This window comes from Myotis lucifugus, unplaced genomic scaffold (genome assembly GCF_000147115.1).
Source record: "Myotis lucifugus unplaced genomic scaffold, Myoluc2.0 scaffold_0, whole genome shotgun sequence".
In the NCBI taxonomy this organism is placed as follows: domain Eukaryota; kingdom Metazoa; phylum Chordata; class Mammalia; order Chiroptera; family Vespertilionidae; genus Myotis; species Myotis lucifugus.
In genome coordinates, this window is record NW_005871048.1 from 47,115,821 (window position 1) to 47,143,153 (window position 27,333).

Here is a 27,333-nt window from a genome sequence, read left to right on the forward strand (position 1 = left end):
TTGTTTTTCTTTTACTTTTTTCACAACGTCATGATAACCAAGTCTTTTGGGATTTTACCCACCGGCCCGACTGGTACGCTCCCTGGGCCCAGCGCCCTGTTTGGTGGGTTGAGGGAGGAACAACGGGGAGGGGAGCCCCCAAGGAAGAGGTGGAAGCGCGGAGGCGGTGAAGCGTCGGGCGCGGCTCTGGCCGGAGACCAGCCCGGTGAACCCCTAACGGAAGCAGAAAGAAACATTTATTCCTGAGAGTGTGGGACGCCCACGGGAGGTGTGTGGCCTGTGGACTGGAACCCCTGTCTGTGTGTTAATGGGAGAACTTCGCCATAAACCAGGCCCTTCACTCCTGCTTTATTCTTCATGGCAAAGTTCCTTTAGCTCCGCATTTTGCATGAGTTAATTCATTGCTGGGCTGGAGTTGAAACAGGCGGTTCTCTGTAGAGCCTTGGTCCGACTGTGGGGGTGGGGCGTTTGAATTTGGGGGTGGGAAGGTGAGCTAGGATATTGAACAAGTCTTAGGCACTTTAATGTGTGTTCAGCTCAAAATATGAAGAAATCGTAGGCTATAATTAAAACCAGTGGTAATAGTTTTCTTGAGGTGATGGGATTGTGGGTGATTTTTGTTTTGGTTATCTTTTTTGATTCTTCTATGGAGAATACGAATCGTGTAATGGGGAGAGAGGAAAAAAAACTAAAGCGTAAGGTGAGGTGTTTGATTTTGTAATTATGTACCTAATCCTATAAGTAAATAGTCGATGACATATTTAGTATAAAAAGTTCAAGATCTAGGAATGGATATGCTATAACATCAGTGAGCTAACATCTCTTTATGTCACTGAATTATAAAATTCATAATTGTATTGTTGAAATAAGTTATTTAGTAAAATACATGCTCTCCAGTAATTAGGATTTTCTTATAGGGCATTTGCAGTTGTAGTAATTATTTCTTTCTAATTAGGAAGAAAGAAATCGATATTAGATGTCTATAACGTGTCAGGCAATTTTAGGTGTCATTTATAGGTTGCATATCTAGTATTTAGACATTTTTCATTTAAAATTGTATTATAATTATCCTGAAAGTTGTGATTTAAAGTTGTTTTTTATTCTTTTCAACCCATCCAGCATATAGAATTTAAACCTTCTCTCAGAAGTGTGTAGTAGAGCTAAAGAAGAAGACAACCAACCAGGGGTCATCCTTCTGAAATTGTAATTGGCTCACTAATCCAGGACAAAGTTAGAGATCACAACTCAAGCATAAGGTAGATAATTTTTTAAATTCCAGCTGAAATTGTAAGTGACTGTATATATACCCATTCCTACCAAGGTATTCTAATTCTCCACTTTGAATAGAGGTTGACACAAATGTGAAAGGTAGAAAAGCCTCTAGGGCACAATAAAAAATGACACTCAAATCCACACTCTCCTCATTTGCCAGATGGCCCTCCCTTATCAACTCAAAAGGGAACAAAATCCATGGCACCTGTCATGGTTAATTTTCCCATTATTAAATATATTCTCATTGATTAAATTATGTCTTCAAGTGGGAGTCCTCAAAGCTGAAAGAGGGCATAAAATAGCATGTCACATTTTGCTTATATCTTTTTGCATATGAATGGATAGTATTGCAGCTTCTTTTTATTCCTGGAAAGGGCCATCCATTACCTCTCCTACTCCAAGCATTTCTTGTACTCTGGCTTGTCTTTTTCAAACACCAAAGTTGATGATTTGTATTTTTGTTCATTAATACTTAATAGTACTAAGGCTATGTAAAAAACACACAACAAAAACAAATGGGACTTAGCTGTTTCCTGGAATGAGTATATAAAACTCAAGATTCTTATAAAAGTTTGCTGCTAAATAAAGTTTATCTTGAATATAGGCAGCACGTGAGAATGCATAGCCTTTATGACATATTCCACATGGATTTTACTTCTATTTTCTATACCTTCACATCTTTTAAGTGTCAGTTTTCTGGTTGTCCTAGTTGAATTATTCTTTCTTAACTGGAGATATTAGTCTATTAAAATAGTACTAATTAGTACTTTTAAAAAACAACTAATGAGTGATAATGGAATTCTGAGTTAACTGATTGTATAAATGTAACTTTTTCAAAATTTGATTAACTACATATTCTTTTCTCTTGTTCTCTTCTTCCAGTCCCCTTTTCCTAACACCATTACAAAGATGTTTGACATAAAAGCTTGGGCTGAGTATGTTGTGGAATGGGCTGCAAAGGATCCCTATGGCTTCCTTACAACCGTTATTTTGGCCCTTACGCCATTGTTTCTAGCAAGTGCTGTACTGTCCTGGAAGCTGGCCAAGATGATTGAGGCCAGGGAAAAGGAGCAAAAGAAAAAACAAAAACGCCAAGAAAATATTGCAAAAGCTAAACGACTGAAAAAGGATTGAAGGAATGAACAGGCTCTGCAACCAGAGGAAACTCATTTGGGAAATTATGCAGCTTTGGAAGGACCCTGTAAGGTTTCTTATCTGGATTTATGATAGTATTTAATAAACGAAGCCTGAGCATATGGAAGAATCATGTTAGTTCTGACCGCTACTGCAGCAGCTTTTAGGCTTCTGTATAGAAGTCTATTGACAGTTATTTATTATGCCAAAAATGCTTTCTGACTTAGTCATTTGCCATTTTGCAGCTTAATACATCCTGTGGAGAAAAAATGACTTTAGATTATGAACTCTACTCAAATACTGGCTCAAAAAGGGTCCTGTTCTGGACAAAGGAAACTAAGAATGTAAAAATGAGAACTGTCCTGAGGTGAAAAGTATGTTTTGGCTTAAAAAGAGATACAGCATATTAATTATATCTTTTGTCATTATTGCTTTTATCTTAGAATCATTTCTGGCTTTCTCAAAGCAATTATTACTAATCAGTGAGTACTTCATTTTCTACATTTTCCTCATTCTAGCCTTCGAGAGACTGGTAATTATCAGACATTCTGCCTTTTTTAAAATCTAATTTTATAAAAAATTCATCTTGACTGTATAGAGTACCACCTACTAACAGTTTTTGTACTTATGAACACTGCCATTTACTTAGAGATGACTTGTTGAATAGAGTAACACTGTGATTTAAGCTTGCAGTAAAAATGCTAACCCTTGTAGTACTTTGGAACCAGTTTATTCTTACTCGTGCTAAGAAATGTGAAGTATGTAGTTAAAATGTCTTATCTGATAATTTGCTGATTATATAGATACCTCTTTTAATTTTTATTCCATTTTTTGAACTCATGTAGTGATGTTCTATAATTTTTGATCAAGTTCACAGTGAAAATTAAAATTTCAATTTTGTTTTCAAGAAACTCTAAAAGAGTAAGTCATATTTCATAAGTTAAATGCATGGTCCAATAATTTTACTTGCTATCACTATTTAATAGCTCATTAATATTTTCCTCATCCTGATAATTCTAAATTACAGAAATTATCCAATAGCTTTAATTTAAAAATGAAAGTAGATATTGAAATAAAATTGATACATTTTTATAAGGGGCTTTAGGGTTTTTTTGGGGGGGGGCGGGGTAATTAAATAATTGAAGTTAGTTATGTTATGAAAGTTAGACTTTTCAAAGGGTTATGAATTTCATTTGTAGATAAGCATACTTGTAAAAGTTGAAGCTAATGTTTCTTACCCCAACCAAGTATGTTTATGTACTGGTATGAACAATACTACCATTATTTTAGATTGTCAGTTCCTACTTGATGCCATTGTAAACAACACATTGCAACCCTAGGCACTGAAATAATCCAGTGTTTAGTTATGAGCTAGTAATTCAGGTGATCAAGATATGCTTTTTGTATTATTGAAATGAAAACAATACTTTAAAAAAATGCTTAGGTATAACTACTGACCCTCGTGTCTGCAGAAGCCAGTTTAAGAAAAAACTAGGTTAAGATATATCTAAAATGCTTTTGGGTTTCTGCCATCAAGTTGTTCACAAAAGGTATTTATATACATAGGTCTCACTTATGGCCATATTTTAGAGTAAAAGCACTACCACAAAAGAAATACTTTTAATTCTCAGTTATCTATTAAAGCTGTGGTTTCATTGGTTCTGTTGTGATAATTTAAAGGTATTAATTTAACTGAAATATTTTTTTCTATAATTTCTTTTAAAGTCTTAAACATATGCCAATTTTATGTTTGTTTGGCATATGGCATTTGTTGTTTCTTTAGCTTTTCCCAACACTTATGAAGCCTTTTTATACATGTAAGGTCAATAGATTTTACAATATTGTGTCTGTGTCTTAGTGTGTGTGTGTTTACGGGGGTGGGAATTCAAAATTGAGCCTACTGTGAGATTTGGGATTTTTTAAGAAAAATTAATCTTTTCTCATTGAAACAAATAGCACTGTAGTTTAAAGAATCACATTTACTATTATCCAGAATACTTCTTTTAAAAAATTGCCTACTTAAATTGTTTGAAGTTCTGAGAAGTAATACAATCAATTACCTTTTTTTTTTTTTTGGCTGGTTTTGGGGTAAAAAAGGAAGGCTGCCTGTAGCAAACATTTAAAAACCCCTCCTCCTCTCTGCGAAGTTTGTGGGTCGAAACTTGATCCCTAGTGTCCATGTGATAAACTTCAGCATGGTATTATTACTGTATCAGATGTGCAAGGGCATTTCTAACTTTATTTCTTGAAATTATAGTAAACAAACTGGAAATAAGCTTAGGAAGCTATGAGCTGGAAACCCAATGTTGAAATCCTATATAATAAAAGCATAATATGCAAATTAACCAAACAGTGGAACAACCCGGGGGGCGGGGCTAGTGAACAGGCGGTGCCAGGCCAACCAAGGCACGTGTCAGCAGTAGCAGCAGTAGCAGAGGGATGATGGGTGGGGGAGAGGGGTCAGGGCCGGCTGCTTGCTGGCTGGTGCCGTCCCGATGACCCACCCAGTCGCCTCCCACAGAGGGAGGCCCCCTGAGGTCTCCCAGACTGCGAGAGGGCGTGCAGGGCTGAGGGACCCCGCCCGCCTGAGGGCACAAATTTTTGTGCACTGGGCCTCTAGTCCTATCTAATAAAGAGGGAATATGCAAATTGACCATCACTCCATAATAAAGATGGTGCCCATAGCCAATAAGGAGGGAATATGCAAATTGATGTGACAAAGATGGCGGTGGCCGGGCCAGGACGTTTGCATTGCTGCCATGGTGACTACACAGGCGTTCCACCCCGCCCTGCCCCACCCGCGGAGGGCCTCTGGGCAGGAGAAAGTTCTTCAGCTGAGCTGAGAGAAGAACATGAAGAAGGAAAATGGAGATACGAGAAAATTGTCTTTTGGAAGGAAAAGCTTCTTACAACAAAACTAGAAGATTGAGGCAGTGGAGAGCATCTGGGCAGCAGGCTCAGAGTGGCCAGGCCCTGCAGAGAGCAGAGACCACAGAGAGTAGGCCTAAGCTATCAGGGCTCCCGGATTGGAGAGGTCTCCTCTTAGGGCTCCCAGATTGGACAGAGTGCAGGTCGGGCTGAGGGAACCCCCCTGCCCCCCTCCCCCTGTGCATGAATCTTCATGCACTGGGCCTCTAGTAAATTATAATTAACAGCTCCATACCCATTCCATCTTTCCTTATAGATGAAGTAAGGGAAAGTGGCAAGGGGCACTTTACACCTCATATGCTTTTCACTTAGAGAAAGTTTGGTTTCTATTTAGAAATGATTGCTTTTATGTTTGCAATTGGTTATAGTATCACTCTGATTGATATCCTATCTGGACAAATTCTGTATCTCTCAAACATTAAAAGGGATTCCATGTTCAAATACCAAAAGTTTTAGAAACATAAGGTAAAACTTAGGATTCATTCCTTCATCTATGTTGGAGTCTTAACTTAATTTGACTATTAGACTCTCACCTCTAATTTTTTCTTCAAAGAACACAAACAAAAAGCTTTGGCTAAATAAATTCAGGTTTTATTTTAAGTAGTGTCGGTAATGAGATGGCCTTAAGAAAATATAATGGTATTGGCTCAATGCTAATTAAGAAATAAAAATTAAAAAGAAAAATGATAGCTAGAAATCTGTTAGTAAAAGTAGGAATGGAAACAGGTAACAGATAATAGGGAAAAATTATTTCTTCCATTTTTTGTTGATTTTTAACTTTAAATATCCAAAGCATAGCTATTAAGCTAGATTTATAGGATTAAACCCAACAGCCAACACATTTTCTATACTGAAATAGTTTTTAAAATATAATAAGCCCAATATTGATTAAAATATATATTATATGCATGTATTGTAGAGGCATAAGAAATCAGGAAGGATTTACCTCTGAGAAAGTACTTAAATTTTTTTAAAAACTGCATAGTTTTGAAGTCTGTCTTGAAGAGGTGAAAAACATTTTCTTTAAAATAATTATAAATGTCCAAAATATAACAATTTAAAATATGAAATATTGTAGACAAGCTAATATTTTATTTAATGCTTTAATTCTGCTTTGCATGTGCCTGGCCTAAAAGCCAGGAATAATGAAAAGACTGTTAATTAGGTCAAGATTACAGATCAGTTTTTATGTAGGACATTTAATTCTATTCTGATAACACCTAATAGTCAATCGGTCATAAAAATGTTAGCCTTGAGGAAAGGAGTGTGAATGGGTTACTACAAACTTCCTCACCTGTCAAAATGACTTTGAAAGTGCATATTCTAATGATGGTGGGCCGGTACCATCTTACTGTAACATAAGGTATTTTCCCACAAGAACTCGGCTGGAAATTTTAAAAAATACATTTTTTTGCTGCTTCTGTAAAATATTTTAAATGAAAACTATAAAAATTAAAAGCAATATAAATTCTGTCATACCTTCAGATGTCTATAAACAGACTATATATATGGCAAACATTTACTAGTACAAGAGATACATTAAGCTAATACGAATTTGGCAATAGAAATATTCTAGCATGTTAGGATATTTACAATTTTTCTTGTAATCTAGCATTCAAGAACATCTTAATCTTAATTTACAATCAATTATACTATAAATTTTACCTATTTTTATGTTGCCTAGTTCCTTTTTTGCCTCTATGGTAAAATGTACTAATACTTTCTACAGTGGAACCTCGTTTCTCGAACTTAATTTGTTCCAGACGGCTGTTTGAAACCAAATCATTTTTTCCCACTAGAAATAATGTAAATTGAATTAATCCATTCCAGACATCCAAATGAATCCCCGTTTTAACCTTATATACAGCACATGTCTAATGTACTGTTTAATCTATAGACACTTTAAAAACAAAAAGGGAATGAAATGTAAATGAAAATTTAACAAAAAGGAAAGGAAATGTATAGTAAAAATGAAAATAATAAGCAGCAACAAAAGCAAACAAACAAACAAACAAAAACACACCATGAAAATACAGCACAATATCCTGAGATTTTAACTGGTAAACTGACTCATACTTTCTTGTTGCCTGAGAGACTTGTGACTGATCATATAGCTATTAGCATGAAAGAGTTGTCAGGTTGAGAAGCCAATTGTTCAAGATGGGAGACGTTTGAGAATTGAGGTTTGATGAATGATATCAAGAGATAGTAATAGGGCTGCTGGAATATTAGTATTATCATCTAGCAGCTTTGTCATTAAATCAGTATTTACAGTGATTAGATTTGATTACTTGTTTTAGTATATTTTATAAAGTATTTTTCTGTAGTTTATTAAGCAATAAAAATTTTACCATCTATTAAGTAAAAATCTTAACCTTTGTTTTAGGAGTTCATTGTTAACACTTACCCAAGGATTTCCTTATATTATTCAAAGCATTAACATTTGGGTCATTTATTCAGTACATATTTATTGAGTGCCTATTAAAAGGCCAAACACTGTGAAAAGAACTCTGTATTAAAATTAGAAGACTAACTAGCAACAAAACTAGGTTGTACACTTCAGAAAAATATATGACCCTTCAAAAATACCTTTGTATAAAATCAGTGTTTTAATGTTGTCATCCATCTACATTTTTCTTCAATATACAAGTCACTGGAATCCCCACTATCAGTGGAATCACTCTCTTAGTACCCTCTCCTATTTTCCATTTTCTCAAAGTAATTTTTAATCTCATGGAATTCTAGTAATTGTACTATTTCTGTTTACTCTTCTCTCAGACTTTTGTGATGGATAGTCTGCTTCTAATGGCCCTAATTCTTGTCCTCAACTCCATCCTCAATCCATAAGCTAGCTTTTGTCCCATCTACTCATCGAGGGCATACGGTTTTTCTGTTTTGTTTTTCCCCATTTATCAATCAAGTTTTCTTGGTCTAAAAATGTTTTATCCAATTTTATGTATGTTGTATTTTTTTAATATGTTTTTGCTGATTTCAGAGATGAAGTTGAGGAGAGAGAGCGAGAGTGAGATAGAAGTATCAATGATGAGAGAGATTCATCATTTGGCTGCCTCCTGCATGCCCCCTACTGAGGATCGAGCCCGCAGCCCTGGCATGTGCCCTGACTGGGAATTGAACCATGACCTCTTGGTTCATGGGTCGACGTTCAACCACTGAGCACACTGGCTAGGCTTCAATTTTATATTCTTGATTAATCCTTAGAATCTTATAGAATGTCTCTCCAGAAATAGTAGTCTTCTCATTTTTTTCTTTTATATTTAATCATTTAGGAGAGGTCACTATCCTTATCATTTCTACCAAGATATATCTTGGAGGTCCTTAAATGATAAGGATCCAAAATCCTGAGCATTTCCAGCTATATTATACTTCTATGGGAACAATCCAAGGAGGGAAAAACTAAGCACATTCCTCACATTTCTTATGCATACTAAAAAAACGAATTCTTAAACTTAATGGAATAGAGAACTATTGTATAGTCATAAAGTCACAAAGTAATTTTTTACTTTTATTTGTTAAAATAGTCACATACATAGAAATGAAACAACTTTTTACCACAGGGCACTCATTGACTGCGCTTCTTCTTGCTGTCTTGTGGCATCCAGGATCCCGGTTGAAAGGTTTGACCAGTGCTGGTGGGATCCACTGATGGTTCATCTTTTCCAAAGTATGGGGCAGATGCATGCCCTTTAATCTGAGTTTCAATTGGTGGAGCCAAGAGTTCATTGCTTTCTTTACTAAGGAGTTTTTCTTTGTCATAAAATTCTTTGCTTTTTATTTTAATTTCTTCTCTATACTTTTCATTCTTTAGTATTTCCTGCATGAATATATAGATAGGAGAAACTTAAATTTCTATTTAGAAGAAAACCCAACCTACAGGTTGTATTAAAAAATAGCTAGTAAAAAATAAAGTATATACTTGCTTTGTATTCAAATAATACATAGATATGTACAAGATGTTTGAAAAAGCTATATTACATACCAGAGTTACTTGAATTAAATAGTTCTGTCCTTATGTACTATAATAAAAAGATGTGAAGGACCATAACATAGAAATATTTACTACTCAATAAGTGAAACAAACTACTTAACATGAAATATTACACAACAGCATAACAGTCACTCTATCAAAGATTTTCTAAGCTTAACAGCTATTTTCTGCCTGAAAGCTAATCATCAGTAATCATACTTTTTACTGGAGATGAACTGAAGGAAAGATGGCCCCAGAATGATGCCCCTACCAGTCTCCTCTGAGGGAGTTAAAGCATAGATGCGAAGGCCACCCTCTATCTTGCCAGAACCAAGCCCCATCTACTTTTTCTGCTCTGGAGTGGTATGGCAGTCAAGCAGAGGAATGGAACTAGAGAGTTGAGCATGCTCTACACATCAGTTCCAGGGAGCGCTTTGCAAATGGAAATGTTTCCTCAAACCAGTGAGAGCAGTTTGCAATGCAGCCTGTCTCTCAGATTTGCTATTCTATCTGTACACCCCAAATTACAAGGAATCTGTCACTGTCTTTTATTAAATACTAGAGGCCTGGTGCACAAATTTGTGGGGTCCCTCGGCCTGGCCTGTGGGATCAGGCTGAAACCAGCTCTCTGACATCCCCCAAGGGGTCCCGGGCGGAGGGACACAACTGGGGCCGGGGAGAGATGTGGGAGTTTGGTCAGCTGAGGAGGGAACGCGGGAGGGCTCCAGGGCGTGTCCAGCCCATCTTGCTCAGTCCCGATCAGCCAGACCCCAGCAGCAAGCTAATCTACTGGTTGGAGCATCTGTCCCCTAGTGGTCAGTGCACATCATAACAAGCAGTTAAGCAGCCTTAGCATATCATTAGCATATTATGCTTTGATTGGTTGAATGGCCAACCAGTTGACCGTATATTTAGCATATTAGACTTTTATTATATAGGACAAGGCCATCAAATTAAAAAGCACCATTGTTGTTTGCACCACTAGAAAGTAATTAATACTCCTTCACAGCTGGTTTCAGAGATGTTAAAATTTGAAAAGATATGCATCTTAAAAACATGAAATTCAGTCATCATATTTTTTTGCTGATTACTTCTTTCTCTTCTGTCTTCATGATCAATTCTAAATGGGTGACCATTTTAATGTTCTTTTTGCTATGTTATTTTCTAATTTTTTAAAAAGAACATATAACAAAACTTGTTAATGTAATGTATCTGACAACACTGACAAAACCAAGTACTCCCAAGTTAATTGTTAATTTCAACACTTTAAAATGACACTTACAAAATATATATGACACTTAACAGCAACATCTGGGAATCTAAATGTATGATGCAATCTTGGTTTCTCAAATGAATTTCAAGTAACAATAGTCCTTTAAAAACGTAAGCACCAATCCTATATAATAAAAGGCTAATATGCAAATTGTCCCCTTGACTGGGAGTTCAACCAGGAGTTCAACCAGGGGGAGGAGCCGGCCAGCCAACTGCCCGTGCCCCCCCCCCACCCATGGCTGGTCCCACCCTTGATCAGCCTGATGGGGGCGGGCTGGCTGGATCCACCCATGCACGAATTGGTGCACTAGGCCTTTAGTATTTAAAATAATGGCTTGTACTTAAAGGGAAAAAAAGGTTTTGGGGGTTATAGTGTTACAGACTTTTAGACACAAAGGGCCCATCAAATGAAACTCCCCCCTCAAAGCAAACATATGAGGGAAAGAATATAAATATTCTTGTAATTTCCACAAAATAGACAATTCCCCACATATAGTTTAATAACCATAGTAACTATGAGTTGGGGACAGTTGCTGTGAGTGAGGGTGAGAGTAATCTTTGCCTCTCATACACTGTAAAATTCTCAGGTGATGTGACCACATATCATAAAGGATCTCCCTCAATAATATACTGGGAATAGTGGAAGTAGAAGAAAATACTTTTCCATGCTTCCATACTCTTCAAGATCCTCTAAGAACCTTGTTTTCATGGAAGGTCTTTCTCTTGAGCAGAATGAAAGGTTCAGGACTGAGTTGAACTTGCACTAGTAACCCAACATGGGTAGCAAGAGCCTACTGAGATACTGGTTTGCCTGGCTTTTGTATGAGGATCAGCCACATGGCCTGAAGCTGCCTGTACCTACTTATTTGCTTCAGTTCTACTGTTGCAGTCTTACAGCTGGTGCAAGCTTCTGCCTTCTGCATAAAAGGAAATGGATGGCAGAAAGCTGTTCTTTTTTCCTGCCTTCACATAACTTCTCTTTACTTACCATTACTCTGACCACTCAGTTTCTTATAACAACTATTTAGGCAAATGGAGAGCCAATCAAAATATGTTAATTAATTTAACATATGAAGATGGGATAAAGATTTCAGAATTGAAAAACATGGAGACTAATTTTTCCTAAAAAAGAATTTTCCTTTTTGTCTTTTCAAACAAAACTAATTGTTATCAGACCCTTGCTAACAGCTTCCATTAAAGTTAAACAACATAAATCATTTATGAAAGGAAATCTAGTTTTGTAAATATTTGGAATAGATAAAATGAAAGTAGTTAAGTAGAAAAATAGGAATTTGTAGACTTACAGATAAACATGTCATTTTGTAAGAAAGCCTATTTTACAGTAGAAACTGCCATAAAGCATGAATTTTCCTTATATTCTCTTGGAACAATATCATCTTAAGTCTCAATATGTTTATCAGTAAAAAACAGTATGTTTCTTTCAGTGTTTATAGAGGGATAAACCGAGAGTAAGTGGGCCTTCCTTTACATGAATGTTCATATATGCAAAATAAGTATTTATCCTTTTATATACTATTACTGCTTTACTCCCTGTCAATAAATATTCTTTAATATTTTAGAAAAAAAGATGATTGTGTGGTATTTTATGACTTGCATTGTGCCATGATTTATTTAAGGAATACCTCATTGTTGTTTCTAGTATTTCACTTTTCATTTTAAAAAAAAAAGCACTATGATGATCATCTACAGAGAGTACCTTGACAAAAATAGATATAGTTTCAATTCCAAATCTACCTCTGACTAGCGGTGACACCAAGAAAGCCACTTAACTTCTTTCAGTCTCAGTTTCTTCCTTCCTTCCTTCCTTCCTTCCTTCCTTCCTTCCTTCCTTCCTTCCTTCCTTCCTTTCTTCCTTTCTTTCTTCCTTTCTCTCTCTTGCTCTCTCTCTCTCTCTCTCTCTCTCTCTTTCTTTCTTTCTTTCTTTTTTAAATGTTTTTATTGATTTCAGAGAAGAAAGGAGAAGAAGAGAGAGAGAGAGAAACATCAATGATGAGAGTGAATCATCGATTGGCTACTTCCTGCACGCCCCCTACTGGGGATTGAGCCTGCAACCCTGGGCATGTGCCCCTGACCAGAATCGAACCTGGGACCCTTCAGTCTGCAGACTGACCTCTATCCACTGAGCTAAACCAGCCAGGGCTCAGTCTCAGTTTCTTTATCTGAAAATGAGAATAAAGTGACAGTGCATGTATAAATATTTACATCTTAAATACTCATGTGTATACTGTTCACATTGTTAGGTCTTCTGGAAGTTTGTTAATAGTGGTTAAGAACATGGGCTCTAAAGCAAGACTACCTGCATACAAATTCCAGTTTTGCCATTTTACGAGCTGGGTGACCCTGTCAATGTTGCTTAACCCTTCTGTGTCTGTTTCCCTTATGTAAAACTAGAGGCCCGGTGCACAAAAATTTGTGCGCTCGGCGGGGTTCCTCAGCTGGGCCTGTGCCCTCTCACACACAGTCCAGGACCCCTCAGGGGATGTCTGACTAATGGCTTAGGCCTGCGCCCCCCATCCCCCCCCCCCCCCCGGCCTAAGCCATTAGTCGGACATCCTTAGCGCTGCCACAGAGGCGGGAGAGGCTCCCACCACCGCCGCTGTGCTGGCCAGCCATGAGCTGGCTTCTGGCTGAGTGGCATTCCCCCTGTGGAAGAGCACTGACCACCAGGGGGAAGCTCCTGCATTGAGCGTCTGCCCCATGGTGGTCAGTGCGTGTCATAGCGGCCAGTCGTTCCGTGGTTAGGGTCAGTTTGCATATTACCTTTTTATTATATAGGATGGAGAAAACAATACTCTCTTTTGTTGTTGTTGTTAATCCTCACTTGAGTATATATTTTCATCGATTTCTAGAGATAGTGAAAGGGAGGGAGAGATTCACAGAGAGAGAAACATATATATGACTCTCACATCAATTGTTTGCCTCTTGGATGGGCCTCAACCAAGTAAATGCCCTTGACTGGAATCGAACCTGGGACCCTTCAGTCAAAGGGCTGATGATCTATCCACTGAGCCAAACTGGCTAGGGCAATACTGTCTTCTTCAATGGGCTACTGTAGGGGCTGGGAAAGAAATGACTAATGAACAGTACCAACAAAAATGGGTACAGGTGGATTTTAATGATTACTTATTCCATTCCATTAAAAAATAAACATACCAAAACTTATATCCAATCCTCTTTTTCATCTCAGGGTACAAAAATAGTCTCAATACTTATACTTTAGTACTTTAAGTACTAAAAAATTTTAACCCACTAGTTTGTGATGTACATTGAATAACTTTTTTTGTGAAAATTTTGTAAATATTCATAATTTGCTGGGATGAAAAGTCTCCAATGTTTTAATGTGCTACAGCTTCCAACAAAGGCAGCAACCATTACCACTGGATTGAGATAAAAAGTGTTAATAAGGTATAATCCACAGATTTGAGAACAAGATGGAATAATTGGTGCCAGACTAGATCTCCTGCTATAAACAACTAGAAAACTGAACAAAAAATAGTAAACTTCTCAGATAGTAAACAACAGGCAGTGCAATACTGTGATCCTTGAGAGAAGGGATACAAATGAGATAAGCCCTGCCTCACCTCAGCTTTCTGTGTAGCAGCATATTATGGGCTGCTGCTCAGGGTGGGGGAATCCAAGTAGAGGTTGGAGGTCTCATTGAGCTAAAGAGATAGTGATGATTGGGGAGACTGAGGAAGCTGAAATTTGTGGGGTAGAGTACCAGAATACACCGAAAGATTACTAGAAATGTGCATAAGGACCCACTTGAGTGTTGAGCTGAACATTAAGCTGTATGTGGTAGGATGAGAGTCTAGAGGGCCAGGAAGGTCAATTCCTGGTTAAAGAATAATTAAACCAAACAACTGCTGGAGTTTGCATGAGACTAGGAGACATTCAAGTTCTAATTAGCTAGAGATTCCTCACTGAACAGGTAGGGCATTCATATAAAGACTTGCAAAAGATCCCTCCTTAGGAGGAAGGATAAACTGGTATGCCAGTAGAGGTAACTCTAGACCGGCACTGTCTAATACAGTAGCTACTAGTAACATTGTTATTTAAATTAGTTACAATGATTTAGTCCTTCAATTGTACCAGACACAATAGCCAAATGTGTCTACTGGACACTATATTGGTAAGTGCAGATATAAAACATTTCCATCATTGCAAAAACTCCTATTGGACAGCATTGGCCTAGATCCACTCTAACAGAACTTAAAAATAAGTCTACAAAAGTTTGCACTGATTCACATATAATGTACTCCCAAACAAACCTCAACATTTTTTAAAGGAAGACAACAAAATCCAGACAATATAGTAAACAATATACTATTTCATTGTTCATCATTCAATCAAGAAGTGAAGAAGAAAAGGTGATCTAAAACAATGAGAAAGTTATGCATGAGGTCAACCCCATTCTCAGAAGGTCATATCAGAGTCCCGGGAATAAAGTATTGAAGGATACGAATCTCAGGGAAGAGAAAGAAACCATAATGACAATAGAAAAAGCATGAGCTGTATTTAATCTTTTAATTCAAACCTTTCCAGTCAATAGAAACAAAACCAAATATGGCAGAAATGATGACATTAACAGACAAGGACTTTATCACAACTACTAGAAATATGTTCAATGTCCAAAAGGAAAATGAACATAAATGGAAAAGAAATAGAAATTATTAAAAAAAACAAACACAAATTGAACTTCTAGAGGTGAAAATACAATATGTAAAATGAAAACAAAATTAATGCATATGCTTAACAGCAGATTAGACACTACAGAGCTGTGGTTGGCAAACTACGGCTCGTGAGCCACATGCGGCTCTTTGGCCCCTTGAGTGTGGCTCTTCCACAAAATACACGTGGGGGCATGCACGTACAGTGCGATTGAAACTTCGTGGCCCATGCGCAGAAGTCGGTATTTTGTGGAAGAGCCACACTCAAGGGGCCAAAGAGCCGCATGTGGCTCGTGAGCCGCGGTTTGCCGAGCTGCAGTTTGCCGAGCTGCAGTTTGCCGACCACTGCTACAGAGGAAAAATGGATCTAAAGGCAATGGAAATTATCCAAACTGAAGCAAGAGAGATAAAAAGTTTAAAAAAATGAACCAGCACCTCAGTGAGCTGTAGGACAATATTATGCAGCCCAACATACATGTAACTGGAGTCATAGAGAAAAAAAAGGAGGAGAGGAAATAATGACTGAAGATATTCCAAATAGATAAATATATAAATCTACATAGCCAAAGTACTAAAAAACCCCCCACAAAACTCCAAGCAGGATAAGTACAAAACCAAAGCACATCAAAATCAATTGCTAAAAATTAATGATAAAGAGAAAATCTTAAAACCAGCTACAGCAAAAAGACATATCACTGCCTTAGCCAGTAGTTCAGCTGGTTGGAGCACTGTCCCATACACCAAAAGGTCACAGATTCAATTCCCGGTCAGGGCACTTGCCTAGGTTGCAGGTTGGGTGTGTACGGGAGGCAACCAACCGATCAATGTGTCTCTCTCTCTTTCTCTCTCTCTTCCCTCCTCTCTCATTTTCACTCCCCCCTTTTCCTTCCTCTCTCTCTAAAATCAATGGAAACATATCCTTGAGTGAGGATTTTAAAAAAGATAAATACTACAGTTCTCATCAGAAACAATGCAAGGTATAAAACATTAGAATTATTTTAATGTGCTGAAAGAAAAGAAAAGCTCTCAACTTAGAATCCTGTATCCAGTGAAAATATCCCTAAAAAATAAAGGTATCATGACATTTTCAGACAAATAGAGGCTGAATTTTTCACAAGCTAGCCTCTTCTACAAGAAACATTAAAGAAAGTACTTCAGACTGAAGGAAAATGAGATGAACAGAAATTCAACTCTACATAAAGGAACGAATAGCACCAGAAATGATCAGAATGAAGAACTTCATTGCAGAGGAAAATGCTAGATCTTTGGACATTCTGTTAGGTACTCAATGCCCTTAACTTTATATCCACCTCTTCCAAAATCCTTCAGCAAATGAGGAACATCATCATACTGTCCACTGAAACTACTGCTGTGGGTTGTGAGGCATATCATGACTGTATCCCCACCTAGAGGACTTTTCAAGCTTTGCAAAGACACCAGTTACCACTAAGTTGAGAAGTGCAGCCTGAAAGGCAAAAGGACTTGTAGTGATCATATGCAGCCCTCAAATTAATAGCACCTATATGGGAGGGAGGACAATGCCTCATTCCCTCCCTATTCCCATCTGACAAAGAGCTTCTGCCCACCAAGTCTTCCATGTCTTATACCATTGTCCTTGGCTTCCCTGGCCTGGGACTTAGAGGAGTATGTCAACAATGGAACTTCTCCATCTGAAGCTGAGTGCAGTGGAGTTAACAATTAGAAAGTCATGCATGAGGTCAACTCCATTCTCAGAAGGTCACATCAAAGAGTCCCTAGGAATGAAGTATTGAAGGATACCAATCTCAGGGAAGAAAAGAAAGAAACCATAATGACAATAGAAAAAGCATGAGCTGTATCTAATCTGTTATTTCAAACCTCTCCTTAAATACATCTTCTACGAATGACTATTGTTCTGTGACAACTTTTCTCCTTTCAACAGACAGTAGGAATGGTCAGTTGGAGCAAATTTGCTTATGCTTGACATTGGGAAAACAAACATACAGCTGTAAAGTATTAAGTATTTGAGTCTACATAGTTTCTTTATGTCACATTATAAATTACCATTGTTTGTGAAAGATTACACTGAAAAAAATATTTTTAAAAAAGAAAAAGCTCTGGATGTCTTTAACAAGCTCATCCCTGTTTTTGTAGAATAGTCACAGTAATGGTTATTTATTGTGTACTATTCATTAATTCAGTGATGTGAACTCAAGTATACAAAAGATTGTAGCTTAAGTCCTTTCCAATGTCAAGTCTTTGCTAAGAGCCCTGCTTAAGAGCCCTAATACTAGTTGTACTATTGTTGTATTCAATGCTGTAAATTGTTAGGTATGGTAATGATAAAAAGCTTTTAAAGTTTTTTTATTTATTAATAAAATACAGACAAAAACAAAACTTGAAAATGCAATCTACTAACATGTTGACTTACAAGTCATGCATAGATCTTAGGCACAATATAATCCCACTCCAATCATACAGTCCCTTATGTGATATTCTAGTACATTCTTGGAATTTTCCAAGATGGTGAAAAAAATCAGCTCTAATATATAGTTATAGCTGTGGGAGATATTAGATAACAGAAATGGATACTAGAACTACAAAAAAGAGGTAAAACAAATGGCAGACTAGGACTAAGGTCTCTGTGATGATGCCTTGGGAGAGATAAAGGAAACTGAAGCATTGTAAAGCTGGACCTTGAACTGCACTCTAGTATCTGAGAAGAGAGAGAGAGCTGATCACAAGTGCTCTCTGTTGGAGTTATAGTAACTGGAAGAAAGTTTAGTTTACTTGATGAGTATCAGGAAAAGAGAAAGGTTGAGAAATATATCTGAGTGAGTTAAAAGGTTACCCAAAGATTCTTCTGTCTCTCTGCCATTCTGCATCTCAGGGGCCATACTTGGACCAGAGGTGTGGGAGTGAACAACTCTGAGTCTATACTATTAAGTGGAATTGAATATTTGGATGCAGTTCTACATATACATACAAAACATTTTAGAGATATTACCTAGTAAGTAACAGACAGTAACTATAAATAATAAATTTTCATTATTACTCATTTAAGATATGTAAAACGTTAGTAGTATTTTTTAATTTAGTGTGCTTATACATTTTTGCCATATGTGTGTATAAATAATGGTTTTCATAATATAATTCAAGACCTCAATCTCCTAACCCTATATCTATCTCTCCAGTTTTAACCTTGAACATTTAAAAATTTAAATATGAGTACAATGACTTTGAGTCAATTTAAGAAAAAACATTTTTTAAGAATACAAAAAGATTTAGTAAATAGATTGCAAGTGACTATTTGGCACAAAGTATGTTCCAGGTCCCTAAACCATAGACGTCGGTTACTGTAGAAGGGTCTTATTCAGAAAATGGCCTCCTAAAATATATTATACACCCCTGCCCCACAATCAACATAATTACAATGGGAATTTGGGGAACAACTATTTCAAAATGTTGTAAGCTGAATATTTTTTTCCATTGTCAATTTTATAACATACCATGAAATAATTCAGGCCTAGCAAATGCAACAGAATGCCTAAGATTAAAAATACTGCCAAACTGTTTAATTAAACTACATTTTTAGTTCTACAAGTTGAACTGACAGAATATAATAATAAGTTATTAGATCACCCTTTTTTAATATGTGAAAGAGATAAGAGAAAAACGGGAGAGGTACAAGGTCACCAAAAGGTACTTTGTGTTCAGACCAGAGACAACACCTGCTAGATTAGTAATAAAAAATGAATTTAATCTTGCCTGGATGGGAGTAGAAACCAAAAGGGTAAATAAATGACAGTTAGGTTAGTATGATAGCACTGGGTTGCTAAGAAATCTATTAGAATGAAACAACAACCAAGCAAGTTCTGCTTTAGCAGAAGCTGCTCCTGCTATGTGTTTTTGCCAATTACTAGTGTGCCTCTGCCAAATCAATGTCACATTTAATTTATTAACATTCAAATATACTGCAAACAGACTTTGATCAGTTACAATAATGAACATTAGACTGAGTTTTGTTGTTTTGACATGCTTTCTTGAACTTTTCCCCTGCACGTTTTTCAAAACATTTCTAATTGCAAGAAGTTGATCTCAATTATTCTTGTTATTTGAGGAGACAATTGTAAAATTTGTTTATATTCCTTGCTGGCTAGGAATTTCTGGCATTGAGTTTTCTTTCTTTGAATTTGAGCCAGATTATTAAATCTCAAAATGTCATTAAAAAGAACTAATCACAGAGCCTAAGTCATTAATAGTTTTGTAGGTGGTATTTCCTTTGATATAAATGAACTTCCATAAACTAGTATATGAAAAAAAGACTTTGAACATAAAGATACAATTATTTAATTGAAAAAGAAATTTAGCCAATAAACATTAATAAAAAAATAAATAGACTTGTTTAACTTTAGTCTTACTTAATTGAATTGCCCTGGTGGGAGACAAAGGAAACCTTACTCCCTTGTGTGAGAAGGGAAGACCACAATCCCTGGGAGAGAAAGCAATGTCAGGCCCCATGGCTTTCCAGGCCTGGGCTCCTGAACAGGGAAGTAAGTGGCAGAGCACTGGAGCCCTGGAGGAAGAGGAGGTTCCATCTGCGAATGATTGCTAACATTTGTTGAGCTGTTATGCGCCAGCTGCTGTAGGGAGAAAACAGTTACCTCCTAGGTCAGTGGTCGGCAAACTGCGGCCCCTTGAGTGTGGCTCTTCCACAATATACCACGTGCGGGCGCACGTACAGTGCGATTGAAACTTCGCGGCCACACTCAAAGGGCCAAAGAGCCGCATGTGGCTCGCGAGCCGCAGTTTGCCGACCACGGTCCTAGGTTAAGGAAGGGAAGAGAGGGGTGGGTCAAGAAGAGGTGAGATATAGTTAGAGAAATTGGGGCTCCAGCTTCTCTAGAGAATAAAAAATTGTCCTGCTGAAGGCTGTCCTCCAAGATATACTCATTCATTCATGCACTATTCATTCTTTCTTTTACTAAACAAAGGTATCCTGAGCACCTACAATTCAAAGCCTGGGAGATAGAGGAAACAAAACCTGGCTCATACTCTTATGGAGCTTCCTTGGGAGCCGAGAGGAGGATAGGCCAAGGAGGTGGCTTGCTGCAACACAGACTTATCCAGGAGTCAAGGTGGGAAGAGCTGGGTAAGCACCAATGGCCAATTATGTGGCTAATGTGCATGGGTTCTTGCCTTCTGTCTCACTCATTCATTGATTCATTTATATATCGAGAGCCCACTATGTGCCAAGGATACAGAGTGACAAGACACAATTTTTACCTTGTCCTTAAGGAATTCACAATCTAGAGAAGAGAGATAGGTAAAAATATTAATTACAATATGATTAATTTTGTGATATTAAGCAAATAATGATATGAGAAACAGAAGGAAAGCTTGTGTTCCTATTATGGTCTACATGGTAGGGACTAGGCAGGGGTGGGCAAACTTTTTGACTCGAGGGCCACAATGGGTTCTTAAACTGGACCGGAGGGCCGGAACAAAAGCATGGATGGAGTGTTTGTGTGAACTAATATAAATTCAAAGTAAACATCATTACATAAAAGGGTACGGTCTTTTTTTTTTTTTTTTTTTTAGTTTTATTCATTTCAAAGGGGCCGGATCCGGCCCGCGGGCCGTAGTTTGCCCACGGCTGGACTAGGGGGTTGGAAATGACTTCCTAGAGAAGGTGATGCCTGAGTCTTAAAATAACCAGAGAACTGAGAAGAGCAGGGGCATTCTGGGAAGATATAAAGTACATGTTTGCAGGAATGGAAGAGTAAAGCAGCACTGCAAACTCAGGACACTGTCAGTGGTTCATATGACATGCAATGTTAGGACATTGAGGTTTAATCCTGAAACCCATGAAATCCTGAAAAATTTTTTTACTTTGAAGCAAGAGTAGGTTTCCAGGTAAAAGAGTAGAATACTTCATTTGAATTTCAGATAAAAAACAGGTCATTTTTTAGTATAAGTATGTCCTAAATATTGCATGGGACACACTTACATTTACTATTATTCATTGTTTGTTTAAAAGTTAAATTTAAGTAGGTTCCCTGTATTTTTATTTGAGAAATCTGGCAACCATAGCAGAAAGATTTAAATGTCTATACCACGTTAAAAAAAATGACTCTGGCAACTGTAGAAATTGGATTGGATGCAGGCAAGATTGGAATAGAGAAATCAGAATGCTACTGCAGAAACGCAAGGGAGAAATCATTAGGGCAGAACCCAAGACTATGGGAGTGAGATGGAGAAGAAAAGACAGATTGTTAAGATATTCAAAAGGAAGTCTTGGTCACCAAGTATGTAGAAGTGAACAAGATCAGGACAATCCCCAAGTTTCTGATGAGTGATGACAGATAATGTCATTGACCATGATGGGAAATAGAAGAAAAGTGGAGTTTCATTTTAGACTTATGGGATTTGAGATACCTGTAAAATATCCAAATATCTTATATCAAACTTTTAGTTCCTTCTTCTCAGCCAAAGCTCTGAAGTGCTGCAGGACTCAATTCGAGGTCCTATTCTCTTTCTATACTTTCCCCCTACATTGTTTCCAATCTTATAACTTTACAGTCTATATATGGCGAAGAATCTCAAATTTCAGACCAGACCACTCTCCAAGCTCAAGAATCATATATCCAACTATCTAATTGATGTGTCCACTTGGATGTCTCTTACACAACTGTGTACATTTACTAAAACTATTCCTATTTTCCTTACCTCCTAAATCCACTTAAGACTAAATTTTGTCAATTCCTCCTCCAAAATGTATCTTGATTCATGCAGTTCTTTCCATCTCCATTGCCAACTATTTCCATTTCTTGCTAGTCTGCAATGACCTCCTAATAGGTTTCCTCACACTGACCTTTCATGCCACTTCTCATTTAAAATCCTTTAATGGGTCCTTAGAATAAAACCCAAACTGGCCATGGCAGACAAGGGGATACTCTGATCAGTTTCTCACTTGCTTCCCAGCTTCCAATGTGGTGAGCAGACAGCTTCCAATGAGCAGCCATATCATGACTCATTAACAAATAAACATTTGGGTTGTTTCTTTCACTATGCCATATTTACTGTTTCTATTACAAAGAGCCCTGTGAATTACACCAGATGCGTATTTTCACCAGATACCTAGAACAATGCCTAGCACATAGCGGGTACTCAGTATCGTATATACATGTATGTATGTGTATGAACATGTGTGTGTATATATATGTATATGAAAATGTATAGGGGGAGGGGAGAGATTGATTGGTTTTAAGGAATTGGTTCACATAATTGTGGAGGCTGATTAAGTCCAAATCTTCCTGGTAGGCTAACAGGCTGGAGACCCAGGGAAAAGGTGATGTTGCAGCTCAAGTCCAAAAGCAGTCTCCAGGCAGGCAGAATCCCCTCTTCCTCAGAGAATGTCAGTCTTTTTTCTCTTAGGTCTTCAACTGATTGAATGAGGTCTATCTACACTATGGAGGGTAATCTGGTTTACTCAAAATCTATTGAAAATGCTAATCTCATCTGGAAAAAAAAACACACACCCAAATACACCTTCACAGCAAAATCTAGACTACTGTTTTTTACCAAATACAGTAGGGCCTTGACTTACGAGTTTAATTCGTTCCATGACGGAGCTCATAACTCAAATTACTCGTATGTCAAATCTTAAAGTGAACGAGTGAGACACGTGATGCTGGGCTGATGTTGTGGCATTCACTAAGACGTTCGCTGCGCGAACTAGCGGTGGCGTATCTGAAGCTGGCTCGTAACCCGAATTTTAGCTCGCAACTCAAAGCAAAAAATCGACCGAGAGACGGCTCGTATCTCGAAAAACTCGTTAATCGGGACACTCATAAGTCAAGGCCCCACTGTACTTGAGAGTGTGGCCTAGCCAAGTTGACACATAACAATTAACCATCACAATAAGAAATACATTTTACACCACAACTTGGTACATGTATATATTTATAAGTGTGTATCTGAAACAGGAATTTCAGAAAATAATACTCTTAGTAAGGTTTTATATGCTGGTATTTTCTATCCCATATTTTTTCTACTTCATTAAAAAGAAAAAATACTTATAACCCACTAAATTGATTTCACAATCCACTAATGTATCCCATAAGCTGAAAAACCCTGCTCTGGATGACATATCCATTTACTCATGTTTTGGAATACTGGTAAAGAAATGCATCATAGTGACACCAGAATGTGATATTGGAGAAGGAAATTAAGTATATTTGAATGAAATGAACACATAAATATCTGAAAAAATATATAAAAATGCCTAATTCCTTATTACCATAGCAACATCATATAGTTAGCAAATGAGTACAGTGTTTTATCATGGTCATAATATGCATTTGAGAATAAAATCTGGCATGCCTACAGACATAATAAAATCAGAGGCAATCAACTGTGGCTTGGTGTCCTAGAGGGTACATCACCAAAGAAATCAATACCATTTTCTTAAACATCATTATCCCACTTTCCCATTTAAAGAAATCAAATTATATCTGATAAAAGTGGTCAGCAGCAATTTATTTATTTTTATTTTTAAATTATAAGTGAGATAACTGGAAAAAAAAGCATAAAAAGAATAAGAAAAAAAAACCCCCTAACCTCATTTTAACTCCCTTAACCTTGTAAGCCCAGTTCTAAAACTGAAACAAAAAAACCCCCCTAACCTCATTTTAACTCCCTTAACCTTTTTCACTCTGGATGTAAGCCCAGTTCTAAAACTGAAATAAGACTTGTCTTAGTAACTGATGATATATGACTCAGAAGGTTAACTACTCAGAACTAATTCTGTATACTTTTAAATATGCACCTAGTAAGTTATAATGAAATCTCAGAAGAATTGAGTACAAGTATATCTAAAAATAATGAATAGGACTTTATTTATTACAACTTGAAAACAACACCTTTTCTGTTCTGCTCCTTAAAAGTCAGATAAAGCTCAAAAGAGAAGAAAAAATGTGCTAAAAATAACCTAAGCTCAAACTCAGACCTCAGCTTTGCATAGACTATATAGGAAGCAATCCTTTTAGAGGGAGATGTGTAGATACTTGAAATTTGAGATACTACTTTTTAGTATCCTAAAATTGATGTTTTGAAAACCAAAAAAATTTATAACACAAACTGGCATAAAATTTTCTTGCATGATATATAAGTAAATACCTACAGTTAGAGAAGCACACTAGCTTATGGTTAAAAGTGCATGAAGAGCTCAAAACACTCAAATGATATACTTTCATTTCTTTTTTAAAAATATTTTTTATTGATTTTTTTTTTTTTAACAGAGGGGAAGGGGGAGGGATAGAGAGTTAGAAACAGCTATGAGGGAGAAACATCGATCAGCTGCCTCCTGAACACCCCCTACTGGGGATGTGCCCGCAACCAAGGTACATGCCCTTGACCAGAATCGAACCTAGGACCTTTCAGTCCGCAGGCCGGTGCTCTCTCCACTGAGCCAAACCAGTTAGGGCTACTTTCATTTCTAACTACAGTTTTCTAAGCATGACAAATTTTATATTTTCGTTTTTACAAAGCTAGAGGTATCAAAGAAGGCACATAGAAAGGCATCTCTAAGTGTTACATTACTGTTTCAAGTGTTTGCTTTTATTCATTATGATAGTTAGGACTACAGAATCAATACAAAATAATAAGTATATCAAAATTACAGTTATGTACCAATGTATGCATGGGTAAACTCACTTGTTAATGTTAACAGTTATATAGCCAGCCACAGGATTTGGGGTAATTCATTATTTCTATTTTTAAAAAAATATATTTTATTGATTTTTTACAGAGAGGAAGGGAGAGGGACAGAGAGCCAGAAACATCGATGAGTGAGAAACATCGATCAGCTGCCTCCTGCACACCCCCTACTGGGGATGTGCCCGCAACCAAGGTACATGCCCTTGACCGGAATCGAACCTGGGACCCTTTAGTCCGCAGGCTGACACTCTATCCACTGAACCATCCCGGCTAGGGCTCATTATTTCTATTTTATAAATTATTGTTATATTAATGTTTTAATAAAACAAAGGAAAAAAATCAAGTTAAGTTATGGTACAGGCCAAGCCAAAGAGTCACAAAAATGCCCCACAATTACACTGGCAGAGGTTTAAACTGCAGAGCCTCAGGCACTCCAAGTGGGGACGAGCCTGTTCCTGTGCCTGGTCAAAGGCAGGCACAAATGGGTTAGGCATGAGAGAGGTCAAATGACTGGCATAAAAATCTGGCAATAAACCCATTCAACCACCTCTTTGTAAATATGTGAGTAGGTAAATAAAGAATGGGACTTTGATCAAGCTCAGGATATATCCTTTCTAGTCTTGGAAACCAGATTCCAGAGTGACTGTACCACTGAATGCTCCTGTGTGACCTTGCAATACGATCCAATTTCTGAAGGCAATATGGGAATGTGTTTTCCTTGCTGCCTTAGAGAAACAAACTAATTCAGTTTCACAGAGGAAAAATTGATACCAAAAATAGAATCTAAACATAATTTAACAGTTATGATATCTAGGAGGGGTGGTATGTACAACAGCAGTCTACAAAGAAATTATGTTGGTTATTAAGCACATGCCAGGTGCTGAAGAATTAACCAAATGAATTTAAAAAAGCATCAAGGCTTTAAAGAGGAATGCCAAACACTGGGCCACCACAATGATTGTTTCTTATGCATATTACTATGATAATTCCTTAAATGACTTTGATATTTTAGAATTTTAAGTATTTCAGGCATATTTTTATACTTGCACTACATCTTTGTATATTCATAAACAATAGTAGCAGTAGTTTTCTAAATTTTTTTGCACACTTATTTCCTAAAACTTTTGAAAACTATGTACTACCTTGCACATTTAAGTTGACATTTAAATAATGGCAAAGGATGTATTTTCCAGTTTATTGCATATTGAATGCATGCTTTAAATATGTTTTGTCAAAGCCTTGAAGCCTCAGTTTAGCTTATTCAATTTATGGAAAATATAACCAGGTAACTTAATTGGCAAAGCCTGTCCTCATTGTCAAACCCAATCAGCCAAATCTGACTTACTGTGTCAGAGAAAGTCTAACTTAACTTTTAAAATTCAAATAAATGTTTTATTATGTGTCCCCATGACAACCTTCTCACTTGTGAATTTTAATTTTAACATAGATAAATGGACAGCTAGCTAGCTAGCTAGAAAGAGAAACTATAAGGTATGGAGCCTTGTATGAGTTTGTTGCCTGGATGAAATAAAGTGTTGTCCCTTCAATAATTTTTATTGAAGTTTTCTCTGCTTTGCTCTCACGGGACTCTCCTGAGGGAGAGATTCACTCTCCAACAGTCTCTTCATTTTAGTGCCCTGGAGGTTCTTAAACCCCAAGGCAATGCACTATCATAAGATTTAATATGGACAGGAGTAAGGTTTTCTTTTTGAAAAGTGAGAGATGATTAAGAAATAAGTCAGAAAGGAAAACTGGCAGACAAGAAGAAGTTCTTATGCAGATCATTTTTAGGGAAGACGACATATGGAAAGAGAGAATATGGAAATAAATTCTTTAAAGTCTATCCATACTTGTATATTGCATAGGAAGCCTTTATGTACCCAGGGGTACAGGTATCCCAATCTGAAAACCACTGAACAATAGCAAGGTCTAGCAAACTAGGATCTATCTGCCACCTGTTTTGTAAATAAAGTTCTATTGAATACTTGTTTCCATATTATCTATAACTGCTTTGACACTATAATGGCAGAGTTAAAAGAGTTGCAACCAAGACTGTCTCACAATGTCAGAAATATTTACTATTTGGCGCTTTTAAAAAAGTATATTTTTATTGATTTCAGAGAGGAAAGGAGAGGGAGAGAGAGAGAGATAGAAACATCAATGATAGAGAATCATTGACCGGCTGCCTCCTGCATGCTCCCCACTGGGGATGGAGTCCGCAACCTGGGCATATGCCCTGATCGGCAATCGAACCGTGACCTGGTTCCTAGCTTGACGCTCAACCACTGCACCACACTAGCCAGGCTATTTGGCACTTTAAAGAAAAACTTTCCTACCCTTCATCTATAACAT

General features: G+C 37.1%; 2 protein-coding genes across 5 annotated transcripts in view; one reads left to right on the forward strand and one right to left on the reverse strand.

The window, feature by feature from the left end:
- Positions 1-161: 161 nt before the first annotated feature.
- Positions 162-3,325, forward strand: SMIM15 (small integral membrane protein 15). 3 transcript variants are annotated; one of them, XR_001347433.2, is made up of 4 exons: positions 281-700; positions 1,120-1,256; positions 2,155-2,473; positions 2,652-3,325. XR_001347433.2 is itself a non-coding variant. In XM_014452698.2 (3 exons), the coding sequence occupies exon 3, from the start codon at positions 2,182-2,184 to the stop codon at positions 2,404-2,406; it is 225 nt and encodes a 74-aa protein (XP_014308184.1). In that variant the 5' UTR covers positions 162-268; positions 1,120-1,256; positions 2,155-2,181; the 3' UTR covers positions 2,407-3,317. The 3 variants fall into 3 exon arrangements, 2 of the variants coding, with proteins under 2 accessions (XP_014308184.1, XP_014308183.1); XM_014452698.2 differs by lacking the exon at positions 281-700 and adding an exon at positions 162-268 and having other exon boundaries at positions 2,155-3,317; XM_014452697.2 differs by having other exon boundaries at positions 282-700; positions 2,155-3,317.
- Positions 3,326-8,836: 5,511 nt separating this feature from the next.
- Positions 8,837-27,333, reverse strand: part of NDUFAF2 (NADH:ubiquinone oxidoreductase complex assembly factor 2) — a 102,509-nt gene continuing 84,012 nt past the window's right edge. For both annotated transcript variants that reach the window (XM_006081424.3, XM_023751689.1), the window contains one exon: positions 8,837-9,166. In XM_006081424.3, the coding sequence (XP_006081486.1) occupies positions 8,915-9,166 (252 nt within the window). In that variant the 3' untranslated portion in view covers positions 8,837-8,914. The remainder of the gene's footprint in view (positions 9,167-27,333) is intronic.